The 15,380-nt window shown below is 35.8% G+C and overlaps 1 protein-coding gene across 6 annotated transcripts in view; it reads left to right on the top strand.

The window, feature by feature from the left end:
• The window catches only part of STXBP4 (syntaxin binding protein 4), a 227,434-nt gene that overhangs the window by 110,401 nt on the left and 101,653 nt on the right, over positions 1-15,380 (top strand). For all 6 annotated transcript variants that reach the window (XM_055258752.2, XM_063629923.1, XM_063629921.1 and 3 more), the window contains 3 exons: positions 1,420-1,536; positions 2,038-2,087; positions 4,375-4,508. In XM_055258752.2, the coding sequence (XP_055114727.2) occupies positions 1,420-1,536; positions 2,038-2,087; positions 4,375-4,508 (301 nt within the window). The remainder of the gene's footprint in view (positions 1-1,419; positions 1,537-2,037; positions 2,088-4,374; positions 4,509-15,380) is intronic.

Genomic DNA, 15,380 nt, shown 5'->3' on the forward strand with positions numbered 1-15,380 from the left:
ACTTTAATGTGTACTGTTTGGGATTCATTGAGCTTCCCGATTCGAAGAGCAATGTCTTCTGCCATTTCTGGAAATCACTAAGCTATTTTCCTGAGCCATTTCTCTTTCATTCTTTGTATTTGTTCTTGTGTAATTCAGATTGGATGTGTGCTATAGCTTCTTCTGGCTGTTTTCTCTTTACCTTTTCTCCCCATTTATATTTGAATTTTTGTCTTTCTGTTCCATTATAAGAAGTTTCTTTACCTCTGTTGTCAAGTTCACCCATTCTCTTTATAATTGTATCTAATTGGATGTCAAATCTAAAATAAAGTTTCTAATTTAGTTATGTTACATTTTTATTTTTGAGATTTATTTTTTATGTTATCTGGATCTATTTCAATAGTTTCTTGTGTATTATACTTTCAATTCCCCCTTATTTTTAAAAACATATTAAATATAATTGCTTTATATTCTGTATCTGCTCACTTAAATATCTGCTGTCTTTATAGATCTTATACTGTACTTTATTTCCTTCAATTAGCTTTCATTCATAGAGCTTATTTTCTCATATGTTTAGTGATTTTTGTTTGTGTCTATGAGGTCATGTTCTATCAATGCATTATAAGTGGGAATTCTTTGAGCTCTGAGTTTTAGAAATATCTCTCCAGAGTTTTGAGTTTCCTTCTGCTAGCCTGGGACCAATTGAAAGTAAAATTTCAGCATATGGCTTTTTAGGCCACACAGATAATATAAATTCTGGCCCCAAACCTGCGTGAATGGGGACTTTTGGTTAGGAATTATTCAGGAGAAACTTTTTTACTCAAGTCACCTGAGCCAACATCAAAACACTGTTTACCTCTATGAAGTTTACTTCTTCCTAGTTCACCCATTAAGGTTCTTCTGTTTTCCATTTGTGACTGTTGAAACCCCAAACTGTAGGCCACCAGGGATCAGCATATGCCTTCCGAGCAAATTACGCTTCAGTGCTCTCTTACCCAGCGGGTTCACTTGGCATTGCTGTTGCATGTCTCCATGGAATTCCTTTACTTCCTTGCTAGCTTTGTCTTACATCGTGTGTGTGTGTGTGTGTGTGTGTGTATCCAGCATTTTTAGTTGTGTTAAATTGGTAGAGGTTTCTCTCAGCATCTGGTAAGACACATTGCAAAAACAAAACAAAACCGTAAACTAATTTAAATGTATTTTTCTATAAGAATTAATAAACTCATATATAGCTTATCACATAAAACTTGCAGTATCTCTGTGCAAATTAACTTTTAAATATGCAGTTAGTTACATGCCCCCCAAAATCAAAACATATGTACAGTAAGAGAAAAAGATAATTTGGTAATATTGAATATTAGTTCATAAAAACTGAAAATAGGGACCAGCAATGTAAAACTGAAGAAATGTGTAAATGCTCCTTTTGATATCTCTGTGCAGGAAGGTGTTCAGGATTTAAAAAAGAGAATCATGGTACTTGACTGCCAATTACGAAAATCAGAAATGGCTCGAAAAACTTTTGAGGCATCCACTGAAAAGCTTCTTCGTTTTGTAGAGGTAAGTTTTTCTGTTCTATTACATTTATCTTTAAAAAACATATAGGCAACTGGCATATAGATAAATGTTACTGTATTTGGTACCTAGTGAAACATTCTCTAGTCTCAAAGCAGCAGTGCTGACTTATGGCCAGATTTAGAACTGCATAGATGATGAAAAGACTGGTTAACATTTTATAGATTGTTTAGAGAAATAATTGAGACAAGGTGATGTGATTCCAAATATATACTATTTTAATGAATACTTTACCAAAAATCCTGATAATGTATAAACATTATTTGATAACTACTTACCTTATAAAGAAATATTTTCATAGCTGTTATATTTCTGAGTAAAATTGCGTGTTAGTTCAATTGTTCCCCCCACCCGCCCGCCCCGCCACATAATAGAAGCATCAGTTTAATCCGTGGACAGAGGAGGTTGTACATATTAATCAAGAAAAGATACTTTTTAAAAACTGTCAAACTGATATATCCCCTTCACCATCTTGTTTGTTGCTAGGCTATTCAAGAAGTATTTTCTGATAATTCTACTCCTTTATCAAATTTAAGGTAAGAAAATTTAAGTGCTTTTTGCAGAATATGGGTAGTGATTAAATTCTTCATCTGGTCATTGTGACTCAAATACTAAAAGTCTCTTAAATAGTCCTAAGGTGCTACATAACTCCCATTGGATGCCATCGTATGGAAATAGGTGCAAGGACATATTGTTTTGGGTCCCATCTCTATTAAAGAAATTCCTGGAGGTATTTAGTCAATCACTGTAACCTTGTAATCTAAAATTATGGCAGGAACCACTATCCTGTCTTTGTCAAAAATTCTATAAAGATAAGATTAACTTGAAATTCTTTAATTGTCCTGCGTATGAATCAAAGTTACTGGTCACAGGTTCACTACTAAAGGTTAGTCTCAACCCAGCAAATTAGTTGTTCTGGCAAACAGAATTTTGGAAAACATATTCATGCAATCATTTTCTTTCATTTTCATCTTTCAGTAGATATAAATAAAATAAATATATTTGGAGAGTATACCTTGATTGTTTCATTATTCATAATACGTTTTGGATTTGAAGTTTCTTACTAGAAGCTACAAACATACTAATCAAAGTTATTTATTTCAAACCGCAAGTTTATGGTCATTTTGATACATGATAAAAGACATTTACAAAAGAAAGATTCTTGTTTATGCATTTCCAAAGTAATTTTTTTCTGCTCTCATAATAGCTGCCACTAGTCCTAGATACATCTTCTACTTCTAGCAATATACGCTTGCAGAAACAGGAAGACTCAATGAGGTCGGGTGTGGTGGCACATGCCTGTAATCCCACTATTTTGGGAGGCTGAGGTAGGAGGATCACTTGAGCCCAGAAGTTTGAGACAAGGAACATAGTGGCACATAGTGGGACCCTATCACTACAAAAAAAAAAAAAAGCCAGATGTGATGGTGCATTCCTATATTCCCAGCTACTTGGGAGACTGAGGCAGGAGGATTGCTGGAGCCCAGGAGCTCTAGGAGATTTAGGCTGCAATGAGCTGTGATCAAAGCACTGCACTCCAGCCTGGCTAACATAGTGACACCCTGTCTCAAAAAGTAAATAAATACTCTACCCTTTACTGTGAAAACAGCAGCTTAATAAATGAAGATATTTTTGGTGTCCACGTAGCTTTTTTTAATTTAGAAGAATATTTGTAATTCACTTCTAAATTCAAGTAATGTTTTACTTCTTATGATGAAGGAACCTGACATAACTTCTTACTCTCCATGCTGCTTATGATACAAGAAAACTCTGTGAATTTCATGATTATTTCTCCCAGTAAGGATCTTAAAATAATCAGTAACCATATTTATTTCTTATATGGGCTAAGTGTGTCACCCACGCTTAGCTTTCCAAGGTCTTAGTTTTACCTTGACTAATAATTCAAAAGTTTTGTTTTAAAAATTAAGGTTAAAATGACTATTTAAAAGCCAGAGCCTGCCCTTGCCTTAAACTGCTTCATGGAAAAAAAGACAACTTTAAATATCTACATCACACAACATTTCATGGTGTCTTAGTAAATTAAATACTAGTAAAAACTGGTGTAGTCATTTCAATATAGCATATCCTCCACACGGATATTGACCTTGATCATTCAACACAGAATAAAGGCTATGTATTTGAATTTGAGAATTGATGCTTTTGTTTCCCTTTGTGAATTAATATCATTATGCTTAGGAAGATGGAGTATAAATAATGATGATTTTGTCATCAGTTTAAAATTTTTTTTCAAGTTTTAGTGTAATTTTTTGAAGAAAACATAATTAGATCAGAATGCATTCATTTTAGGTGACATTTGCATTGTTTAAAAGTGATATAAATGCTCTAGGCTGTTTTTCATTTGAGGCAAAAAATGGAATAATTTAAGAGATAATTTCAGGAGCAAATACATATATTGAATTTATACTTAATATTACTAGAAGTAATAATAAATGTATTTTAACAAATTCATGTTTACATGCTTAATTTGAATTTATACAGAACTAAATAAAATTATATCATGTTAGCAAAACAGAAGCACTCACAAAATAAGCCCAACAAATGATTTAGGAGACAGGTCATCCTTCTATTACTTCTTTCTCATACATGAAGTTAACCTAATTTTAAAATATTTCTACTTATTATGTAGTAAATAATTGAAAACAGAAATATTGTTTTATGTAAATTACTTCAATTTTGGTTATATGAAATAATTTCCTCAGAAATATATTTGTACAAATCTATAACTAATACAACTTCAGATTTAGTAAAGATAGATGTTGTTTATTGTGTAGTAAGTTCAACTTTATTTTATTGCCTTCATAGTGAAAGAAGAGCTGTGTTAGCTTCTCAGACTTCACTCACACCGCTGGGAAGGAATGGACGTAACATCCCAGCAACACTGGCACTTGAATCTAAGGAACTTGTTAAATCTGTTCGTGCCTTACTTGATATGGATTGTAAGTTTTCTGCATTTTTTCCCTTTTTAAAGTAATTTATTTAACAAAACAAATTGAACTCAGACAGTTGATTTTCATTATAGTGGCTTGCCTACAGCAAAACTGATACCTAGTCAATAAAAATATTAATGTACCAATCATAGGAGGAGAATATTTCCTTTATGTAAAGGCTGAGAATGAAGCTCTAATTAAGACATGCCTTTACATCTACTTCCACCCAAAGTTTCTTTGAAATGGAAGAATAAATGTAAAAATCAATCAGCAGTAGCACTGGAAACTGGAGGAGTGGAATCAGCATTGAGGAACTTGCTGTTAAATAATAATATACCACAGATGGAATAAGATTAAATGTACAGTCCAACTGAGCAAAAGACCCCAAAACACAAATATAACAGACAAAACTGCTGAAACAATGGGTTAAGCAGAACCATGGAAAAAACCCCAGGATCACAGACAGTGAAGACTGGGAACAGACTCTGGGGCAGTCAGCAGGGTAATTAATTAAATGGCTTGGAATAGCTGAACCAGTTCCCTAGTCTTCAGAGCTGCTGGCTCAGGCATATCCTCCTATGCTAGGGCCAGGAAAATACCTCTCTAAAGGAACTACATGAACTGTCACTAGATACCTCTAGAGTCATCATTGGGCTAGAAAGAGAAGTAAGGCAGTGCTCTAAGTAACTTCCATCATCCCAACAGACAGAGAGATCCTTGGGGAAAACTTAAATGATTGGACATTTTCCTCTTTCTCTCTTTGTGTCTCTCCAGACACTTTTGCCTCTTTATGAATTTCAACTCCCTTTTTCTAACTACTTCTTACATACTCTTTATTTTCCTTCAATGAAAATTATAATTTACCTAACTGTACCTATAATTTATAAAAATCAATGATGTGCTAATGTACTATAGAGGAGAAATAAGAGGGAGGTGATTTATAATAAAATTATATGTATTTCAAAACATAAACGCTTTAGTACAACTATACTAGGATATATAATGTAGTCATCAGATGCCTGCACCTAAACAGAGAATCACCACAAATGTGGCAACCATGAATGTAGACTGATACAGGAACATTGTATTGTCGTTTTAAATAGCATGAGCAGATTGTCATCAGTAATGTCCAGATGATTGTCCGAAATGGTGACCAATGGTAAAGTTCTGAAGAGAAGAAAGTAAAATCTTCCATTAATTTATATAGTAGGTACAAGCCTGGGAAATTTAATGTATATTAAAACTATGCAAAAATATTTGGGGTTTATATAAAAATGGAATTTTGTTCCAGATTTGGGTGATTAAAAACAGATTTTTTACCACCATAAATATCTAGTAGGACATTTAAACATCATACAAGACACAGAACAATTCTTTGTTGCACAGGCCTGTTCAGTATATCCTATAATGATAGGATGTTTAGCATTCCTAGTACCCTTTCACTAAATGCCAAAAATATCCCCAAACACTGTGACAATAGATAACGCCTCACAGATTTCCAAAAATGCCCCCAGGTGTAATACCGTTCTTAGTGGGAACCTCTATTGTTGATCCTTATTTAAAATATGAACCAACAACCAAAAATCACCTAATAATGGTCCAGGGGGAGAAGAACTACGTAACAGGCAGATTCTGAAGAGAGAGAAAAAAGGTCTTTAATTAAATAAAGATAATGTAATATTCGGAAGATAGCTATATTATATTCTTGAAATAAAATGGAGTTATTATCCTTAAAGAGAATCAATAACACATTGCATTCATAACACAAGAAGTAGTTGCATGCAAGAAAGCATTTTTTTTTTCAAGACATGGTCTCACTTTATTACCCAGGCTGGAGTGCAGTGGCTGGATCTCAGCTCGTTGCAACCTCCTCCTCCCCGATCCCCCATCACTCCCACCCCTAGGTTCAGGTGTCTCAGCCTCTCAGGTAGCTGAGACCACAGGTGTACAACACCATGCCTGGCTATTTTTTTATTTTTAGTAGAGACAGGGTCTCTCCATGTTGCCCAGGCTTGGTCTTGAACTCCTGGACTCAAGCAATCCACCCACCTCAGTCTCCCAAAGTGTTGGGATTAAAGCCATGAGCCACCATACCCATCCAGAAAAGAGCTTTTAAAAAGTATTTTACATTTCCTTTTTCACTAAATGAAGATATTACTCAAAAAAGTTGTTCGATTATTAAATAATTTATTTGAAGCACCTACCTATCACATTCCTAGCACAAAACACATACTCGGGAATAAGTTTTGAATTGTGGTTGAACTATGTACATAGCACTTTTTTAAAAATAAGCTGTTCCATTTACCATTGCTGCAGAACAAATCAACCCAAAAGTTAATGGCTTAAACCAGCAATTTAGTATTGTCTCTCATGGTCCTGTTGGTTAATTGCGCTCAGCTAGGCAACTCATGTTAGAGCACTCTCATGTGGTTGCAGTCAGATGTCTGTTGGAGTTGCAATCATCTGATGACTCTACTGGGCTGGACATCTAAGATGGGAGCTCATCTGTGGCTATCAACTGGAACACCTACCCATATTTGTCCTCCCTAGCATGGTGACCTCAAGGTAGTTAAACTTCTTATGTGGGGCTCAAGGCTCCAGCATAGGTGTTTCAGTGAACAAGACAAAAGCTGTATCACCTTTTATGTCCCAGCCTCAGAAGTCACACAGCCTCACTTTCACCATGTTCTATTCATCAATGCAAATTTGAGGGGATGGGACTTAGACTCCACCCATGTATGGGAAAGTGACAAGGTCTCTTTATAGAAGTGCATATAGTCAGAAGTTATTATTGTGGCCATCTTTGGAGAATAAAATGTGATACATTAGTATATGTTAAATGCAAGTTAATTTAGTTGGGATGGCTCAATAATCATTATTACAAGTACCCATTAATATATGGTATATTAGTAGATTAGTGTGTTAGATTTTGGTTGTTTTTCTGTCTCTTCCCTAATGTCACCCTACCTGCTAGTTGTCTTTCTGCTTGCTTCTAACATTCCACCATCCCTCTAGTTTGCCACTTTTAATCTTCCCTATGCTGGGGAATAGATGAAAAAAGAATGAGAGAGAAAGAAAGATGTAAAGTTCCATGCTAATTAACTATCAAAATGATGTTTTCAGTACAGTTCTGGGTAATAGATGGCTTGGTTTGGTGTGGGGTAACATTCAAAGACCCTCTGGGGTAAGTTCTGATTTCACAACTGTGTTATGGAGGATTGGAAACTATGCCACTCGTAGTGTCTACTCAGTTTTCCCAATAAATATGTACTGAAAAATTTGTATAACCTAATACATTTGTAAAAATCAAATTATATGTCAAAAACTCATAAGAGCTAGTAATGTGAAGAAATTCTGTGGGTTTTAGGAGAAATGAAAATAATCACTTCTAATGTGTTATGTGTAAGTTCAGAATTTTATATATCAGACATTTTTATGTTGGGTTGGCAACAGTGGAGGGAAACACCTGCACAGACATAGCCCAGTGAACACTGCCATCATTAATTTTCATTACCTTGCTAACGTTAACTTCAGTATCTGTCAAACATGATTATTCAAAGAAAATATTTGAAATTCTGCAGAACTTATTTGGAAGAAAAGTAAAAAATTTCATCTGCACTTTTTTTTCCCCAATGATGCTCAGTAATTTCCAGGCTGGTTATAAATTAATTATGCAATCAGGTTTTTTATATTTTATTTAAATTTTATTTTCAATTGACAAGTAATAATTGTATGTATGCATGGGGTACATAGTGATATTTTGATACACATAATATACAATAGTCAGATAAGAGTACCTAGCATATCTATCATCTCAAACATTGATCATTTCTTTGGGTTGGGAACATTCAGTATCCTCCTTCTAGCTATTTCAAACTATGTAGTATATGATTGTTAACTATACTCATCCTTCACTAGTATAGAACACTAGAACTTATTCCTTCTATCTAGCTGTAATTTTTTATCCTTTAACAAATCTCTCCCTATCCCCATGTTCTCCCTGTCCTTCCAGTCTCTAGTACCCTCTGTTCTACTTTTTACTTCCTTGAGATCAACTTTTTATTCATATATGGACACACGAACACACAACACATTTTTCTTATGCATTCATCTGTTGTTGTTGATTCCATATCTTGGCTATTGTGAATAGTGCTTCAATACACATGGCAGGATGTCTCTTCGATATGCTGACTTTCTTTTCTTTGGATAAATGCCCAGTAGTAGGATTGCTGACTCATATTGTAGTTCTATTTTTGTTTTTTGAGGAACCTTTATACAGTTCTCCATAGTGGCTTTACTAGTTTACATTCCCACCAATGGTGTACAAGGGTTCCCTTTTCTCTGCATCTTCTCCAGCATTTACTTTCTGTGTTTTTGAAAATAGTCATCTTAACTAGGGTGAGATGGTAACTCATTGTGGATTCGATTTGCATTTCCCTGACCATCAGTGATGTTGAGCATTTTTCATCTATTTGCTGGCCATTTGTATGTCTTCTTTTGGGAAATGTCTGTTCAGATCATTTGCTCACTTTTTAAATCAGATTGATTGGTTTTTTGCTGCTGGTTTTCTGCTAGTACTTTGAGTTCCTTTTGTATTCTGGATATTAATTCCCTGTCAGAAGAGTAGTTTGCAAATATTGTCTCCAATTCTATAGGTTATCTTTTCACTCTTGATTGTTACCTTTGCTGTGCAGAAGGTCTTTAGTTTGATATTATCTCATTTGTTTATTTTGCTTTCGTTGCCTGTGCTTTTGAGGTTTCATTCATAAAATCTTTTCCCAGACCATTGTCTTGAAGTGTTTCCCCTATTTTTTTCTCCTAGTAGTTTTATAGTTTCAGATCTTACATTTAGGTCTTTGCTTCATTTTGAGTTGATTTTTGTATAGGGTGAAACGTCATTCATCTGCATATGGATATCCAGTTTTTCTGGTACCATTTATTGAAGAGACTATCCTTAACCAGTGCTTTTGGCACCTTTGTCAAAAATCAGTTGGCTGTAAATATGTGGATTAATTTCTGGGTTGTCTATTCTGTTTCATCGGTCTGTGTGTTTTTAGGCCAGTCCCATGCTGTTTTGGTTACTGTAGCTTTGTAGTATATTTTGAAGTCTGGTAGTGTGATGTTTTCAGCTTTGTTCTTTTTGCTCAGGATTGCTTTGGCTCTTCAGGGTCTCTTGCGGTTCCATCCAAATTTTAGAATTTTTTTCTGTTTCCATGAAGAATGTCATTGGTATTTTAATGGATATTGCATTGAATGTGTAGATTGCTTTGGGTAGTATTGTTATTTTAACAGTACTATTAATAATTATTCTGATCTGTGAGCATGGGATATCCTTCCATTTGTTTATAGCCTCTTCAGTTTCTTCCATGAGCATTTATAGTTTTCCCTTGAGCATTTTATAGTTTTCCTTATAAAGGTATTACCTCTTGCAAGGGTTGTGCTTTGATGTTTAAAACTAGCAAATCTGGCCGGGCGCAGTGGCTCACGCCTGTAATCCCAGCACTTTGGGAGGCCGAGGCGGGTGGATCACGAGGTCAGGAGATTGAGACCACGGTGAAACCCCGTCTCTACTAAAAAAAAAAAATACAAAAAATTAGCCGGGCGCGGTGGCAGGCGCCTGTAGTCCCAGCTACTCCGGAGGCTGAGGCAGGAGAATGGCGTGAACCCGGGAGGCGGAGCTTGCAGTGAGCCGAGATCGCGCCACTGCACTCCAGCCTGGGCGACAGAGCGAGACTCCGTCTCAAAAAAAAAAAAAAAAAAAAAAAAAAAAACTAGCAAATCTATGTTGTCCTTTTATTTTTATTTTTATTTTTTATTTTATTTATTTATTTATTTTATTTTGAGAAGGAGTTTTGCTCTCTCGCCCAGGCCGGAGTGCAGTGGCGCTATCTCGGCTCACTGCAAGCTCCGCCTCCCGGGTTTACGCCATTCTCCTGCCTCAGCTTCCCAAGTAGCTGGGACTACAGGCGCCTGCAACCACGCCCGGCTAATTTTTTGTATTTTTAGTAGAGACAGGGTTTCACTGTGTTAGCCAGGATGGTCTCGATCTCCTGACCTCATGATCTGCCCACCTCGGCCTCCCAAAGTGCTGGGATTACAGGCGTAAGCCACCGTGCCTGCCCTGTTGTCCTTTTATTTAGAAATATAATTGCTAATGTTGGCACATTTTGCGAGTACTTTTTATAAGTTTGTATGACATAGCTTTTCAAGTTTAATAATTCAGATTAAATTCACTGATTTTCTTTCTCTTTAAGCAGCAGCTAAACTTTTCTGCATGGAAAACAGAAAATTACTACCATGAGGTAGATAATTCAGCCACAACCCCTCCCTCATTTTCTTTCTTTGCCTTGGTTATCTGGTTATTTCAAGTTATAATTTGTAATTTTTACTTGGGCAGTTGCCTCTACTTTCTTCTTAATATAAGTGTTCTCTAGGATGTTATACTATGGGATTTTCTCAGAAAGCTTAAGGAAAGATTTATTGACTCTTACAGCTTAAAACCAGGCTCTAAGGAATATCTAGAAGACAATTCTGTTGCCCGGGCTGGAGTACCATGATGTGATCCTGGCTCACCACAAACTCTGCCTCCTGGGTTCAAGCAATTCTCCTTGCCTCAGCCTCCTGAGTAGCTGGGATTACAGGTGCCTGCCACCACATATGGCTAATTTTTGTATTTATAGTAGAGACAGGGTTTCACCATGTTGGCCAGGCTGGTCTCAAACTCCTGACCTCAAGTGATCCATCTGCCTCAGCCTCCCAAAGTGCTGGGATTACAGGCATGAGCCACCGTGTCAGGCCTAGAAGACAGTTCTAAACCTTTCCTGGATTGTGGACTCCATTGGAATCTGATGAAAATCCTCTTCCCAGAAATGTGAGATTATACACATTTTGCATCCATTTTCAGAGTATTTATGAACCCCTACCTAGGACTCTCCCACGTATAAGGAACGTGAATGCTTTCCACATCATTGCATACATGGCCATCCCAGCCTCACCAGAATACCTCTAACAGTGGAGAAGTGTGTAAATCATAGAGGCAGCCTGGAAGGAAGCAGCAGTTTGAATACATGTAAACAATGCTCCACAGAATCTCTGATGTTCCTTAGAGATGCTCCACAGAGCACCCCAATTGTTCATCCAATTTCATTGGCCAAATTGCTTAATTTCTAGGTCTGTTTTTGCATATAAAAAATGGATCTCATAATATCAAAGTGGCAGGATTGAAAGATTAAATGAAGTACATATGAAATTCCCAAAAGAGCCTCTGGTAGGGTAAGATGTTCCCTGTATGGATGTTGTTGTTGTTGTTGCTGCTGCTGCCACTGCCATGACTACTGCTGGTGCCACATTATTGTTATTTAAAGTAATTAATTTAATTTTACTTTCTCTCTATGGTAGGTATTAAAATATTATTGTCTAAAGCTTCTTTCAACTTGGATACATTTGAAAATATGGTAGATGAGAGCTTTTCATAATATGTATCATTTAATGTTATTATTGATGTTGAGTTAGAATGTAATTGTCACAGGAAACTGTGGCTAAATGTCTTAATCAGCATCTTATCTTTCAGTTGTTTATTGCTAACTGTGAGGACACTTTTGTCTGTTCTGTCATTATTCACAGTGAAACAGTCTGAAAACAGAATAGGCATTTTTAATCAGTATTGGAACCCCTGGAGATGCTTCTATTGATCTCCTTATATTTACGTGTTCTATATCATTATAATGCCTTTGTGTAGTTTTTATTTGAAATAAAATAGTTTTGAACTACATGTTCAGAACTGCAATTTCTGTTTAACTGACATATAGATTGACAAGATGTTTATGTAACAAAAGCATAAAGAGGCAGTTCTATCTTTAAAAATGCATAATAAGAAAAAATCTGGCCAGATAACCCATATGAGGTCTTTAATAAAAAGAGAATATATTGACTTCTTGTTAAATTGGCAGCATAAGCACAGGCCTTTAACTACCTTCCTTCAGGCCTCATGGAAATTATAACTAGAATACAAAATAGGGCAAAAATCTTCAAAAGCACTAGCTGTTACAGGTGAATCCTAAAAACTTTTTAATATAGGAGAGATAGGACCAGATGGAAGGAAAGTAGGAAGGGCCAACCTGTTACTCCCACTGCTAAACAACAGTAGCGATTGTGGGAATAACTGGCTGGCAGGAACCCTGGAAAGAGGACACTCTTAATATGTTCTGATTTGAAGGAGTAATGAATAAAGTCAAAGGCTGGGGGCAGGGGGCAGACGATCTCTTTTCACTCTTTTTTATCTTAGTGAGTCAATGGCATTTGTTGAAATCCTCAGGTTCACACAGATTATTTGTCAAGCAGAAGGACAACTGCGGCTTGATCCTTTAGAAAGTGGAGACACACTTTAGATCTGACAGACACTGGGGCATACAGAAGCTTTAAATGTAAGAGGAGTTGGCACGACAGCTTCAGCACCAAAAGCCACATCGCTCTGCGCAGCCACCTCTTGTTCTAAGTCACTTTTCACCTCACTCAGACTGCTGAGTCATCCTTAAACTTACAATGCAAAGGTACATTTCACTCAGAGGTTTGAGAGGGTAATTCCAACAACAATTTGGTCAAATTTTAGGGCAATCAAAGGGTCTACATATTCTTTAAAAGGTCAAAAACCAGTTCTGAATAGAGAGCTCTCTAAATTCGAGCTTTTATGAATAAAAATGTATAACATATATAATGTGTATATATACACACACATCTCATTCAAGCTATTCTCTTACAAACAAATGCATACATATACATATAAATATATGATTGTGAAAAGGTCCACAGTATTAAAGCCAGGAAATATAGCTGTCAAGATTCATAATGGACTTCAGGATCAAGATAGAAGAGGGATCTCATGCTAAAACCTTCCCATTCTGCTCTTACACATAGAAATGACATTTTAAATTGTGTGCGTGTGTGTTGAGATAAAAAACAAGAAAGGAATATCACCCTGTATCAGAAACAATATGAAACTATCATGATAAGTAGGATTTTAAGCTTCAGAGATTTCACAGAATTGAGATCAGCAGTTGGAGCTAAGGTTTTTCTACACCCAAGAGGCCCTAAATGATGCCTAAGCAAAGGAAGCAAGGAGCGGGAATCCTTCTGTAGAGAATAAACTTTGTTTTCTTGAATTGCTCCTATATTAGGCATTTTAAAAAATCCCTCCAGTTTAGGAGCCATCTGGGCCTGCCACTAATTAAAGTTGAAAGTAAACATTTCATCCACTACAGGTGGGAAATATAAATTGGCATGACATCCTTGGGAATCAGTTTTGCAGTATATATCAAGAGCTTTTTAAATATCCATTTGGAAGGTTTTTTTGAAAGTTAAAATATTTTTAATGGTCATATATTCTCACTCAATAATCCCACCTGTTATTTTTTTTTTTTGCAAAAAAGATGTGTATAAGTATATATATGTATTTTTATTACTGCATTTCTTATATGGATTGAACATCCCAAATCTGAAACCCCAAATTTGAAATGCCCCAAAATCCAAAACTTTTGAGTGCAGATATGGCCCCAGAAGTGGAAAATTTCACACTTGACCTCATATGATGGGTTGTAGTCAAAACACAGGAGCATAACACAGTTTATTCAGCATCCCCAATAGAAAAAACACTAACAAAACAAAACACCCTCCCAGCCCACTTCAGCTTTGATGTATTTTTTTCTGAGCAAGCATGATTGTGATGCCAAACAACCACAGATTGTCCACATGGGTGACCAGAATAGTGACACCTTTGCTTTATGATGGTTCAATGTTCACAAATTTGGTTCACGCACAGAATTATTACAAATATTCTATAAAAGCTGTGTAAAAGGTGCTTATGAAACAAATGAATTGTATGTTTTAGTCTTGGGTCCCATTCCTAAGATACCTCATTATGTATATGCAAATATTCCAAAATCCGAAATATTTCTGGTCCAGGCATTTCAGATAAGGGGTACTCAACCTGTAATATCAAAAATACGGATGTTACCATTATTCTAACGGAAGTAATTCAGGAATGGAAAACCAAACATTGTTATCTTTTCACTTATAAGTGGGAGCTAAGATATGAGGACTCAAAGACATAAGAATGACACAATGGACTCTGGGGACTTAGTAGGAAGGATAGGAGGGGGTTAAGGGATAAAAGACTACACACTGGGTGCAGTGTACACTGCTCGAGTGATGGCTGCACCAAAACCTCAGAAATCACACCCAAAGAACTTATCCATGCAACCAAACACCACCTGTTCCCCCAAAACTATTGAAATAATAACAATAAATAAATAAATGAAATGAAATACATAACATTTTGAAAATATTTCTATTAACAGTAAAAAAAAGTTCTAATTTCTCTCAGTAAAGAAAGATTATGATTTTGTATTTTATTAACAACCATATAATTTAGTATGTTTCATTACTCTGAAAAATCTTTGGCATATTATTTTAGGCAACAAAAGAAATGGATGTTCAACTTTTACAGGTTGGTTCAATAACTATGTTATTTTTACTCAACCAATTGAAAATAAGACTGTCAAGCAGTGACCATCTGATTGCATGTATTTGTCTGTGCAAGCCTCCTGCATCACTTCAGGTGTTCCTATCTGAAATCAGCAATGTATTAACTTTTAAGAAGAATGTGAGTAGTAGCTGCGTTTTTTTCGTTACATCTGAAGCTAATTAGAAGTTACTTAAGCAGATTAGAAAAGGTTTTATGAGAAAAAGGGGAAAGGCAGTACTGTAACATTTTAAAGGCATTGATGGGATTTATCTTTTAAATTCTTCCCTTCTTCACGAGCTAAAGCTCTTGATATGGCATCTTCTCATTCTACTTATTCTGGACCTCAGACATTCATCATTCTT

The sequence above is a fragment of the Symphalangus syndactylus genome, chromosome 20 (genome assembly GCF_028878055.3).
Source record: "Symphalangus syndactylus isolate Jambi chromosome 20, NHGRI_mSymSyn1-v2.1_pri, whole genome shotgun sequence".
Lineage (NCBI taxonomy): Eukaryota > Metazoa > Chordata > Mammalia > Primates > Hylobatidae > Symphalangus > Symphalangus syndactylus.